This window comes from Haliotis asinina, chromosome 12, assembly GCF_037392515.1.
Source record: "Haliotis asinina isolate JCU_RB_2024 chromosome 12, JCU_Hal_asi_v2, whole genome shotgun sequence".
NCBI lineage: Eukaryota > Metazoa > Mollusca > Gastropoda > Lepetellida > Haliotidae > Haliotis > Haliotis asinina.
The window spans coordinates 19,750,442-19,764,444 of record NC_090291.1 but is presented as its reverse complement, the minus strand read 5'-3'; the positions used below and the strand labels follow the sequence as shown (position 1 = coordinate 19,764,444).

At 40.0% G+C, this 14,003-nt stretch overlaps 1 protein-coding gene across 1 annotated transcript in view; it reads left to right on the top strand.

Moving 5' to 3' along the window:
* Positions 1 to 11,154, top strand: part of LOC137258756 (ran-binding protein 9-like) — a 41,493-nt gene extending 30,339 nt beyond the window's left edge. The window contains exons 7-12 of the mRNA XM_067796445.1: positions 325 to 407; positions 2,186 to 2,298; positions 3,521 to 4,084; positions 5,381 to 5,532; positions 5,954 to 6,065; positions 6,973 to 11,154. Of these exons, the coding sequence (XP_067652546.1) occupies positions 325 to 407; positions 2,186 to 2,298; positions 3,521 to 4,084; positions 5,381 to 5,532; positions 5,954 to 6,065; positions 6,973 to 7,103 (1,155 nt within the window). The 3' untranslated portion in view covers positions 7,104 to 11,154. The remainder of the gene's footprint in view (positions 1 to 324; positions 408 to 2,185; positions 2,299 to 3,520; positions 4,085 to 5,380; positions 5,533 to 5,953; positions 6,066 to 6,972) is intronic.
* The last annotated feature ends 2,849 nt before the right edge of the window (positions 11,155 to 14,003 follow it).

Here is a 14,003-nt window from a genome sequence, read left to right as displayed (position 1 = left end):
AGATGTACCGTTGCTGAGTGTATTACTAAATATCAAGCCAAAAAGACACAGGTTTATGGGTCATTAACTAGCTGGCCTGGGCCTCCTTTCACAAAGCACTGAGTTGGTCATAAGTCATTAAGGTAACCTTAGTGCAGTGTTAAAGAATGGTAGGTAAAGTTAACCTAAGTAAAGGTGCTTAGTGAAAGGAGTGCCTGGCTAGTCCAGACACTGTAATTTGCAGAATCCAACATTTTTGCTGTCTTACTGTTTCCACAGTTCATAGCTGTAGATGTCTATGCCTGGTATGTAGAGTTCATCTAACGTTAACCCTGTTTTGTACAGGAATGGAGAATGAAGACTGGCCTCACCATCTCTCGTTTCCCAGTGTCTGATCGACGAGGGGAATGGTCAGCTGCTCTACACAGGTCAGCATTGTCATTCCTTTGGGGTTTCCATTTTGTAATAAAACGGAAGGTATTAGGTATACTGACAGAAATATTTCTTTACACCTCTTGTGATAGTAATGGTAGTTACATTTTTACCTTCAGATATTTCTAACAGTGAACACTGACATGAGTAACACTGAAAGGTAACATTTGTTGAAGCAAGTGCCCAACATGTTATAGCTGAAGGAAGCTGTTAAGTTGTTGGCATCCCCTATAAATGGCTAGGGTTTGAAATCGAACCAATCTGTGAAGGTCCGGGGTAGAAAAGGCCTTCAGCAACCCATACTTGCCATAAAAGGTGACTTTGCTTGTTGTAAGAGGTGGTCAGTTTCGCTGTCTTTGTTCACACGTCATCAGTTTCCAATTGTACAGATCGATGCTTATGTTGTTGATCACTGGATTGTCTGGCCCAGGCTCAGTTATTTACAGACTGACTCCAGTCATACTTTCAGTTCAGCATTACTGAATGCGGCGTAAAACTTGAAATCAAACCCTGGTGCTTGAAACAAGGTCAAATGATGTTACCAACTGCATCTAAGATAGTCAGGGGTGCTGGGGTAGCCTAGTGGATAAAGCGTTCGCTCGTCACGCCGAAGACCCGGGTTCGATCACCCACATGGGTACAATGTGTGAAGCCCATTTTCTGGTGTCCCCCGCCATGATATTGCTGGAATATTGCTAAAAAGCTGCGTAAAGCTAAACTCACTTACTCGCTCACTGTATCAAGTCTTCCCAGTTTGATATGAATAAACATCAGTTGTTAATCACGCTGCACACAAGTCTATCAGAAATACCTCTTAAAACACCACTTGGTCACTTTATTACTGCATAGTGCCTAGAATTGTGTTATATGTCACATAATCCCAGTTTTTGTTGTTAATTTTCTTTGGAAAGATGATGTCTTCATATGAGCAAGTAGTAGAAAACATACACTTTTGATATTGCTGTAAACTTTGAAAGTAAGGTTACATGGAACAGTTATTTCTCTTTACTACTGATTTCATTTTTAGCCCCCTGGCATAATATAGTCGACACCTTGTCTGTCTGTCTGTCTGTCTGTCTGTAATCATTTTGTTTCCGGTGCACAACTACAAAACCGTTCAATATTTTTTACCAGAAATTGGCACATACATTAAACATCACCTAACATGGTGTCTTTTCCAGATTTTGTCATTTTTATTTTTCTTGGTTTCTATGGAAATGATTTCAACTTAGTGTCAAAGGGAGGGGTGACTTTCATTTTCAGAGCACAACTTGAAAACCATTTGATATCAGATCTTGTCAGATAGATGAGAACGATCTAGAAGTGGTGTCTTTTGCTGTTTGCAAATATATGGCATTTATATTTTTCATGATTTCCATGGAAAACAATTCAAACTTAGTCTAAAAAGACATCAGGTAACTGTCAGATGATTTGCTCTTTCAAATATGCAGGAGCCAGGGGGATGTGTCATCTTCTAATTTACAGTGCTCCAAGGAGCACTGGTTTATACTCCTTCACTCCTAAGAGAAGGATTGATCCTTAATATACCATTCAAAAGAAGTTAAAAAAAACCTGATTGTTTTATGTCACTATAGTTAATCTATCATCTGTTATGAGTGTTTCTTGTCATCATTAGGACTTTGTAACTGAAATTTGAACTTTTGTCACTAAATTAAAGTTAAGTTCAAGGAGTAATTAGTGTTTTCAGTATTTTGTCGTATATGACTAAGACATGATTGAAAGAGGGTTTTGAATTTACATTTCTTGTGTTCAGGATTGTGTCTACATACCTAGTCCACCATGGCTATTGCTCAACAGCAGAAGCTTTCACCAAGAGCACCAATCAGCCCATAGATGAAGATCTCGCTTCCATCAAGAACAGACAGAGTAATGTTTAATAATATGTTGCGAATTGTGTTCTGCTGGTTACACTCCATTGTAGGTTGTATGTGATGTGCATGTATCTCTTATAGCTGTCTAGCTGATTGTATTGTTTTCTCATTGGAAGCATATGTATAAAGGCATTATTGAACTTATGATAATATTTGCATGGACCTTCATGTTCGCTCTGGACATTAATTGAACGAGTAAATGAGTCTTTCCTTGGAATGTTTTGCTCCCAAGTCTGTGAAGTATCTGAAAGGAATATGTGCTGCACTCTCCCATGGTTTACAAATGGCGAATTATAGAATCTTCATTTCCCAATAATTGCCACAATCATGACTGTAGCTGTTATCCCTCTTGGGATTCTGTGGGAGACTGTTCCCCTATCATTCCAGGAAAACAGTGTCCAGTGTTTTCTCACACCTGTGTTTTACTGTAGCCAAGCAATATCATTTGGTGCTCACGTTATCAACCAGTTGATGGCCCAGTATTTACCATTCTCTTCCCACAGAGGTTTCTTGTCATATGTTCCTATGAACATCTGTTCTAAAACAGGCATATCTCCTGGTTCTCATAAAATATCCAAGTGGCAAAAATTACAACATGAATTATCTCCTTTCTTTCTATCCAATCAGAACACATGTTACATTAACTTCGATCCAACTTGACTAATACAAGCAACTATGGGACCACAAATATCCCTCATCTGTCAGGACATGTGTTGGTGTGACACACAAGACTATGGCTAGCTTGTCCCTAGCTTGCAACCTAGAAGAGGTCCTAGATTTCCCGAAGCAAATGGAAATTACCAGGGTCTTGCGAATGATCACTTTTGAAACGACGTCACTGACTGCACAAGAAAGTCTGATTGCAACCATTCACAAACCCTGAACACTCGCACCATGAGAGGGCCATATCAGAACTGGGGTTTGTATGTAGGAAGATATGACAAGTAACCTCTGTGGGATGAGAATGAGTATTTACACACTGCTGTGGTATATGGAATGTTGATTTAATCAATAAGTACTCATTCACCACTGATGTGTTACCTGTCTTGTAATTGTGTGTCTTCTTTGTCATTGTAAGTGACAATTTAAACATTGTATTGGCCCTTGATGCATGCTGCCATAGGTTTTGAATCTTTTACAATGTCAAGATAATGAACACTTACCTTTCATGTCAAGTTTTTTTACTTGAGATGTTCATTTTATTTTGTATTGTGCAGGAATCCAGAAGCTGGTGCTGGCAGGACGAATGGGTGAAGCCATTGATGCCACCCAACAGTTGTATCCGGGACTCCTGGAGAGGAATCCCAACCTTCTTTTCACACTCAAGTGCAGACAGTTTATCGAGATGGTCAATGGAACAGACAGTGAAGTGCGCGGTGCTGCAATCCGAAGCCCTAAATCCAGACACAGTAGTGGTAGCAGTCGGTCTTCTCCGAGCATGAGCCCAGTGCATTATGGGTGTGGCGGGAACACACTCCACCCCCAGAGAACGTCTGGGGGGTCAGGGAGCAGCAGTCCAAGCCGCTCATCCACAAAAAGTCACAGCTCAGGCAGCTCCTCCCAAAATTCCCACAATCAGTCAGACTCTCGTCGGGCGGAGGAGGAGATGAACGCTGCAAACTCTGATCACGTGTCAATGAACGGCAGTTCACGACTAATTGACAATGATGACGTTGAAATGAGCGAAGGTCATGTAGAGGATGGTGTGATAACCAATGGCACATCAGGGGGATCGGTGTGCATGAATGGAAACTCTCACCCATGTGATGATGAAGATATGGGTAAGATGACTTCAAGTTGGACAAATACGGATAGTGTTGGATGTCCATTGTGATGTTTTTGTTATCTTCAAATGGTATTTATTGGAAATGTTTCTACTCCATCTGTTTTTGTCTTATGGTGTAATGCCTTGTGAGTGAGTGAGTGAGTCAGTTCAGTTTTATGCTGCACTCAGCAATATTCCAACTATATGGCAGTGGTCTGTAAATAATTGATATTACCTTACAGTAGAGTGATCAACAACATGATCATTGACCTATGCAGTTGGGATATATGACATGTGATAACCAAGTCAGTGAGCCTGACCACCTGATCCTGTTCTTCATGAGTCGTAATAATCTGGATGCCTTGATAAATAGTATTCCAGATGGAAGAACTCCATTAGATATTAAGACGTGGTTGTAAGATTCCAAAGCAGAGTCAGGCCCTCAGAATAGGTCTTTCAATGACTTCATGGATGATCCCCAAGAAGTTCTGTTTTCAGCTGTGTTGCTAAGAGATTGAGACTCCAGTACCAAATTTCTCTGCATTGAAGTTTGACTGCATCTTACTTGGACTCGCACTTACTATTTAACAGAAGCCCTGTTAAAACTAATACTGGATGTTTTCCAGTGAGCCTATGTCAAGGCATGGTTGTCCATTACTAACTGTCTCCTGTGGTTGGTTATGCATCACAAATATTACAATAAAGAAGTTGCAAATCCATAGAGCTACCCCACCCTTGTTCTCTAGGATTCTGATTGTTAAGCTTGGAAAGGTTGGTAGGTACCTTGAAAACTCTGAAGGTTTTGAATACGGTTGCTCGTGTTTTGTGTAATGTACTGTTGCTAGTTGCCTAGGATCGAGTGTATTCACTTTCTCTCTCACAGAGTGATAGGTAGTTGTGTATTGGTATGGTGGAACACTGGCTGTTTTAGAGGTGGGTTCTCCCTCAAGTCATGTAAGGTACTGCTTGACATGTATTAAATGAGCCTGCACAGTAAGTGCATTTGTGACAAGTAGGTGGGGCTTGGAATGTAGACGAATACACTTGGTTGTTACAGGTACACGAGGTATATTGAGGATTACGCATGTGCAATACACACTTTACCTTGGCGTAAACTCAGTGCCGCTTCTGTTTAACATGTGTCCAGTGGTATGATATAACAATCAAAACACGATTTGCACAAGGAAATTGAACTTTTCAATATTTAGATGACAACCTGTTTCCCTCTTGTTTCAAATGGAATGTTCTGGAGGATTGATTGGAGTCATTCGTCAGGTTATGTATTGATGTGGTGGAACGCTGGATGTTGTAGAGGTAGACTCCCCCTCAAGTCGCAGACAGATGTGTGGAGGCAGTCAGGCTGCTGTACAAAAGATGCTTCAGTTTGGCCGGGATCTGAAGACCATGAGTATACACCTCCGCAGGCAGTATGGCAAGAATGATGCAAACAAAAAAGCATTACAAGTAAGTGTTCAAGCAAGTGGCTGGTTGTCTGATATAGAATGATGATTCTGTGCTGAGGTTGAAAAGCTGATTATAACAGTATCAGACCCGACACACTAATGAGACTGTCATTGTCCTTCTGCTACCCAGAACATTCTTTGTCCTTTTTGCTCTTGTTACTGAACATTATTGCCTCAGTCTGTCAAGACACCAGATTTCTCTGTACAGTATTGCACTCTTTACTCACGCCAAACAACTGATTGGGATTTTGAATTCCTGTTAGCGATCTTGTTTCTAGGCATGGGACAATCAAGCTGAAATACTGATAAGCTTTGTTAATACCACCTCAGTCACTGTCATCTGATGCCTATTTTGTAAACTCCAAACTGTTTGACAAGAGGACAGATAGAAGAAGGTGAACTACACATGTTGTTGTCTGCAGGATGCCTTTAGCTTGTTAGCCTACGCCGACCCTTGGAGCAGTCCTGTGGGGGTGCAGCTGCAGCCAGTGCAGAGGGAACCTGTGTGTGCTGCCCTCAATAGTGCCATTCTAGGTTAGTACACAAGAGACTACAGTCCAGTCTAAGTTACACTGCTATACTGCACCTAACAAACCCTAGTAGAAGCTTGCATCTGCTGACCATCTGCATTAACCAATCAGAACACAGCTTACATAATCATGAATTTTAACATATTCACATACCGTTGGAACCTTTACCTCAAACACACAAACGATTCCCAATGCTGTTTTCCGCATGATCGTTTCTCAATTATACTCATGGAGAACCCATTATTCAAAATGAGTAAACAGTCAGAGATTTTTTTTTCAACATTCTAGGATGTTATCTTGTAGAAATAGTAATTATGTCATCAGAAACCCCAAAGCGTAGATACTGCAGATCAAATATCTGTGTATTATGCAGAATTTCGTTTGTTGAGAGGTCACTATCAGTGTATGGGGAACAGAAAATCCAAAGGCCACATTGTAAGTCCTGCTGAACCCTAACAAGTAGCCAGTGTCTGATTGGTTAAATCTGTCTGTCTCCCGTTTGATAGGCTGGTCAGATGTTGCTCAAAGGTTAGCTGACACGACTTTCTACTAGGGATGGTAGCCTAGTTGGTAAGAATTGCTAATCATGCCAATCCCTTTAGCTGACATGTAGAGGTGTAGATATTTGTCTGTCCTTAAGAAAACCATTTTAGATTTAAGACTTTTATTGCCAAGAACTGTACCTATAGATGCTACTACCATGAAACGGAGAAGGTCTGTATATCATTTTTGTGCACTTGATATTTGCGCAGATTTGCTCTGCTCTTAAATTATGCATATCCTTTTAGGACCTTGTTCTATATTCTTCTGTCTAATGCCAACAGCTAGTAACTGATATAAAGCTAGATATGGCATAGTTCTTTCTTTGTTGTGAAAACATGTGCTTGATGTTTCGAAAATTGTCATTTCAGAATCCTATGGATTACCGAAACAACCTCCATTAGAACTAGCCATAGCTCAGGCCACCCAGTGTATGAGGCTTATGTCCAAAGAGGGCCTAGGAGCTTGCGCCTTTGCCAGTGTATCAGACTTTCTCCACTAGTGCCAGGGTTAGGGTCACACCCACACATGTCAACAGGGTCGGCCTCGATCTGATAAACATTGAAGCCTTCCTCCCTCCCAGCACTGATAGTCAGTGGCCCTGGTTGCTAGGCGAGTGACTGGTGACTATGTGAATGACTTTGTGAGGAAGTCTGGTTGCTAGGTGAGTGATTCTGAGACTGCCTGATTCTGGTTACTATGTGTGTATCTCTAGTTACTATGTGAGTGCCTGATGATTATGTGACGTGAGTGAATGGATATGACGTTAGTGACTTTGGTTGTTATGGCAACTATGGGTAATTCTGGTAATTTGTGAATGATTGCATATGAGTGACTGGTGATAATGTGATCCACTTTGGTTGCCATTGTGAGTGACTAGTGATTATTGGCAACTGCATGAGTAACTTTGTTGATTACTTGAGTTACTCTGGTTGATGTGTGAGTGACAAGGGACTATGTCTGATGTCAGTGAGTGAGTGGTGATTACATGAGTGACTGGTGATAAGGTGAGTGTCTTTATGTCAGTGACTAGCAACTACAGGGATGACTCTGGTAACTATGTGAGGGACTCTGGTAACTACATGAGTGACTCCGGCGACTGCACGACTGACTGTGGTTGCTGTGTGAGTAACTCTCATGACTACGTGACTACCAAGGATGCTGATGAGTTCTCCCAGGATGATCATCAACGCCCAAACACGCCCTGTTCAGTTGTACAGTGTATTTTGTAACACGAAGTTTCAGTATGTTACCACCAGTTGGATGTGCAAGCTGGGCTATGATGGCCACATTCAGTGTTTCAGAAGTTGCAGCATTTAGCAGGTTACCAGAAGGACGGCTGGGATAGAAGGTTCACGGACACAAAGTCCTGTGTCTGATACACCTGTGATAATCTAAGGTTTTATTGTGCTCTGGGCAGCAACACAAAGGCAGGGGAGGAGAATCTGTTGCACTAGCCTCTCAAGGACAGCAGCAGTACTGTGCCCTTTGTACACAAACTCTCAAGTTTTTACAATTTTAATCTAAAAAGAAGTGAAGTCTTCAAAAATATTTTCAAAATTATCAGTGGCAGGACACATTTGACCAGCACCATCGAGAGTGATGATATTCAAGATATACTGTGTCCACAGCTGGTATTGAGGAATACAGGTTGTAACGAAACATGCATTATAAGTAGATCTTACATAAAGTGTATGCATTTAAATTATGTCTTTTGTCTTGATCAAGAATAAACTGAAGATGTTTCAGCATGGTCAGGTCATGTGATGATGAGCAACAGTGGAAGAAACATTTGGTTTCATAATGTATCAAGTACAAATGGTTTAGACTCTGGTCCAAGCCTTGGTAAAATGGTACTGTACTAGATATACCTTGTGTTCTACCCACACCTCGCCACCAGTACTGTTACTAGTATACTTCTGGTTCATTATGAAAGGTACATTAGGTATATGTTTTAAGGAATCACTTTGAAAAATTTATTTTTGTATCTTAATTTAACTTGACAAAACTGTATAGAGGGAAAAAGGGTTCTGTCAAAAAGGAATAACGAAATTCAAAAGGAACCTTAACATTTAGATAAAAAATTGTCTTTGTAATACTTACATCGATCTGGACAGAGCAGTGAAACAAATCTGTATATTTGTCTGAACTGAAGAGAAAGGTGTTGCTGGCTTTATGACTTCTCCAACACCACACCTGACAATCCTAAGTATTTTCAGGAATTTAAAATGCTCCCCTTTGGATGCTGTTATTGTTTTCAGTATCAACAATCTTTTAGTAACACCAAATATAATAACACCTTATCAATGCATGTATCATTGTATGGATACAACTTTTCAGGATACAGTAGTCGTATCCTTCAAGGCACCAAGTATCACAATGTTTGGACATGTGGGGGAATCATTGCAGCCTAATACTACACCAGAGAGCTAACATGGAATCTGCTGCTCAACCAGTAGTGTTAGGCTGAAAAACATTACTGAAGTACACACAGTGGAACCTAGTTTCCATGTCAGGGACAGGCTGGGTAGCAAGCATGGCGCTATGCTATGCATAGTCACTGAGAATATATTTATTACATGTTTGTTACTTGTGGAATCATGTGTATGAGTGGCATTTACTGACTGCCCCAGAATTGTTTGTGTTTTGAAAGGGGGAAACTTCTGCACTGTTGAGGTATGCCAGTTCCTGTGGACTCTTCTTGAGATGTGTAACATCATGTTCAGGCTTCAGAACTGAGAGGATGTCATTTTAGCTCTGCATTAGATTTTATTCATGAAATTGCTTCCGATTTGTACAGATACATACAATGTGGATAGTTGAAGTTTTCCAGAGTTTACTTCACATATGCACCTTTAATTGTGTCATTTTGATGCTGATTACAAATAAGCTGAATTTTCAAACAAAAAAGAAAAAACATTGAATAGTCAGTGTTTTGCATTTATCAACTAATCCTGCTCGTCAAGAGCAATGCACCCCATTCCCCATTAGCAGCGCAAAGCCCACTGCAACAGCTCCCCACAGTCATATACTCACCCTTAGCAGACTCACACACTTAGTAACTGCTACTCATCTGCAGCCCACCATCATCAGAAGCAGCCCCCATGCTTCAGCAGAAAACCCCTCCAGTGACTATGACTACTGACAGTGCAGGAGCTTCCTTCTTGTTGTTTACTACCTGGATTAACATTACTGCTATGTATTAGCTGGATGACCTTTGTCTATCGATTGTACAGATTCTAGAGATATGCTGACATGTTGATATTATGGGAATGTACAGGGATTTGTTGACAAATGTTTTGTTTCTCCAAATGTTTTTTCCTTCTACTAGTGTAGCGTTGCTGATGAAGCACCTTTAGATCAGACCTTGACACAGTTGACGGATTAACCATTGGCCTCATAATTTTCAGGCCATACCCCTGTGTAAATCACAGCAGCTGAGATTCATTATCACTGTGATATAATATCCAGAAAATATCAAGTCTAGCTGAACCAGAACTCGTCATTTGTTGCAACAACAGAAATACTCTGGACATAGCTTGGCAACTGTATATCTGAAGTCTTCAGGAGAAACTCCAGTAATGTGAGAGCTCTGCAAGTGTTAATAAACATTCCTGAATTAGAATTGAAGATATCCCAAATCAGGTTTTTATTATCTTTAATTACTCATCTTATGTCATAGCTTTTCGTTCTGGTGTGAAATTGTTAGAGATTATTGTTTTGAATGCAGTCTTGGGAAATCTCTAAATATAAGATTTCAGTGAAATTATTGTATCAGCAATAGAGGTCAGGTATTGGAAATATGGTCAGATTAGATTTTCGAAATACAGGTCAGGCTAGATCTATATCAGGATTAGGATCAAGTTAGGTATCAGGAACAAAGGTTAGGTATCTGAAATACATGGGGGCCACCTAACAAAAATGGAAGTCAGGTATTAGGAATTGAGGTAAGGATATCTAAATGTATTGGAAAAATGTTTCAGAAAGGAAAGGCAATAGACTTTTGGTAATCACAAGCACAAATACAATTTGCCAGATGTATTTTTGTGATTTTCATTTTTTCCTTACAGGTCTAAAGATATGTAGATATGATCTGATTCAGATTGAAAATTGAAGTAGCTTACTTTTGTCAATATTTTAGACAGAGCAGAAATATGTTCAGTCAGACATGGTTTACACAGAGCTATGGACCAACAACACACCATCTGTGTGAGACGTTGACACAAAGAAGTCATTGTTAATACAGCATTCATGAAACCATCCCAAATTAACATCCCAACGTTGGAGTATCCCGCTGCTGCAGTCACAACTAGGACTCCAAATGACTTCCTTCTCATCCACTGCAAGACTCCCATGGAGCAGAGACTGTTATGGACGAGTGTTTAATTTATTAATTTGTGATAATGATTTTAATTAGACTCATTGAGAATGTATGTAGTTTCAATATTTTATTATCCTGATTACACCTCTGAAATGGATAAACTGAGGGTTACTCTTATGCCTATTGTGAGAATGTGTGATATATGATAATAAATTACAAAGTTTGTACAGGAGGTCTCTTGTAATGGTTATTTTTGTACAGATCAGAGCAACAGTTGCCAATATGAACAGGGAAGGTTCCCAAACTGCTTTGTCTTTGGTTTGGTTAGTTGTTTAGCACTGTATTCCAACTATATAGCGAAGGTCTGTAAATAATCGAGTCATAAGGTAATACAGTAATCGACAGCATGACCTTCAATCTACACAGTGGGATACGTCATGTCGGCCAAGTCAGCAAGCCTGACCACCTGATCCTATTAGCCACTTCTTACAACAAGCATGGGTTACTGAAGACCAATGCTCACCCTTCATAGGTCTTGAGATTGTCACATGCAGGTGGTCAGTCAGGCTGGTTTGGTTGATGGCATGTCTCTGTACATTGATGACATGGATTGCTGCTCATCAGTGTCAGTTGCTGGATTTCTGGTCCAGAACTGACTGGCAGTCTGTCATGTGCTGCTAGAGGAAGAGCTCTTCTGAAGATCGTGTCTTCTTTCAACACATACTGTTTGCCAATACTAGGTATCTATCATTCAGTACATACTGTGTTGTCCGACTGGTGAACAATCAACGAATGTACAGATCAAAACATTCATAAGTTTATATTGGTGAAAAAATCTGCAAAGAGATTTACTAGTGTCCTGTTGCCTGATTGATGAAACAATCTTCAAAGGTTCACATAAATATTGTGTACCCCTATTGGTGAAACAATCTGCAAAGGGTCACATCAGTATCAAATTGTGTGATTGATGGAACAATCTACAAAGGGTCACAGTATCATATTCCCGATTGGTGGAATAATATACAAAGGGTCACATCAGTATCCTGTTCCCTGATTGGTGGGAAAATCTACAAAGGGCCACATCGGCTGTTGTCACACATAATTATCTTGGTGCCTGATTAGTGGAAAATCTACAAAAGGTCACATCGGTAAAGGGTTGTCTGATCGTCGGAATAATCTCCAAAGGGTTACATCATCAGTGCGTTACCTGATTTGTAAAACAATATACGAAAGGTCACATCAGTAATGGCTTGTCTGATTGACGTAACGGTCTACGAAGGGTCAAATCAGTATAATGTTCCCTGACTCTGAAACAATCTGCAAAGGGTAACATCAGCAATGTTAACGGATTGGTGGAACAGTCTACAACTGATTGGTGAATCACATCTGCCACACACCAGTAACGTCTTGCCTGATTGGTAAAAATCTTTCTCACTTCTTTCTAACTAGTTGAGGTCATTTCTGAATATTTTTACCTACTAGGGCAAAAATGTCGGGGTTCATATTTTTCATACGATGCCCTAAAATGGCAAAATATTTTATCGTGGTGACGCGACGTCACGAACAATGCTATAATGTCATGTTTTCTTCAGTGACGCTGCGTTCTACATGCGGCGACGGCAGGAAACCTGCGGGAGCCTATTAGGGCCACGTTTCGCTATTATTCGGCATCTTGTATCTTGAAAATTCAACTTAGTATGTTGAAAATTCAACTTGCTATCTTGAAACTGCAACATAATATTTTGAAAAATCAACATCCTATCTTGACAATTCAACTTAGTATTTTGAAAAGTACTTAGTATATTTAAAAAAAATATGTTGAATTTTCAAGATTGAAAGTTTTCAACATACTAAGTTTAATTTTCAAGATACAAGATGCCGAATATCAGCAAAGCGTGGCCCTAATAAGCTTCCGTAGAAACCAGCCTGTGTTTGAAAGTAGATTTGGGTTTATTTTCCTCAATTTGACGGCTTCGGTAATATGCAGAATATCATATCACTCACTCATTACACCCAAGCTTAAATATCGATATATCCTTCGCTGTCGCTCGGGAAATACCAACATTTAAGCACCCGTATATTTAATTGCAAAACATTATCAAAACAGTGTCAGGGAATTAGGATTCAGAAATGTACATGCCACGTCCCTTTTCGTAAATATACATCTAAGTGGATGTTACACACAGATTCAAATGTCAACAACTGATATCACCAGTTTCCACTTTGTACATCGAGCGTGTGTTCTGCAGACACTCATTTGCTTTTGAGTTAAAATTCGTGGAACTCGGATATTATCAGTTTCTATGAACTAAGCAAAAGTGAACGTTGTTTCCTAAAATCCCTCAAGTGAAAAGGAAAAGACGAAAATACCTCTCTGCGACAGTCCGAATTCTCTTGGATTTTGCTGAAATTATCCCCTTCTCGGTTCTGCTCGTCACTACAGAAAGTAATGAATGAGTCAAGATCTACGCCAGTTTTAACGGTGTTCTATCATGGCGGATGACACACGAAGTACAATTCACACTTTGTGTCCATGCCAGGAATCGAACCCCAGTCTTCGGGTGTGGTGAAACCATTGGACTACCCAATCGTTTTTGTCAACAGCTGCCAAAGTCGTTGTATTGACATCGTATTGGCAGGTCTCATGAAGTCGTCTGATAGCCATGATATTTAACCAATACGGTTGAATGATTGTGCTGGAAGAGGTATTCCTAATGTAACATCATAAGTAAGGTGTTGTAGTTGTTTACGCCCGTTCTCACTAATGAGGTGCAAATGGGTAAGGATCGTAAGTCAGGTATCAAATACTCAAAATCTGGGTAAAACATTTTACATAGAAAGTTTGGCATATGGTCTATTACACATCACGTTTTCATCAGCACCGTGTTACAAATAACTGTGCAGCTGTTATGTAAATGTGGCATATTGAATTATAAAGTGTTATCACCTGATACATACGTGACTTGTTTTTCTGACGAGAGAATTAAGTGACAATGTAACGAATTATTTGAGTAACCTATCAAATATTCCGCAAGGCTTTGGCGATTTAGTGACATACAAGGCTACTCATAGCTTTAACTA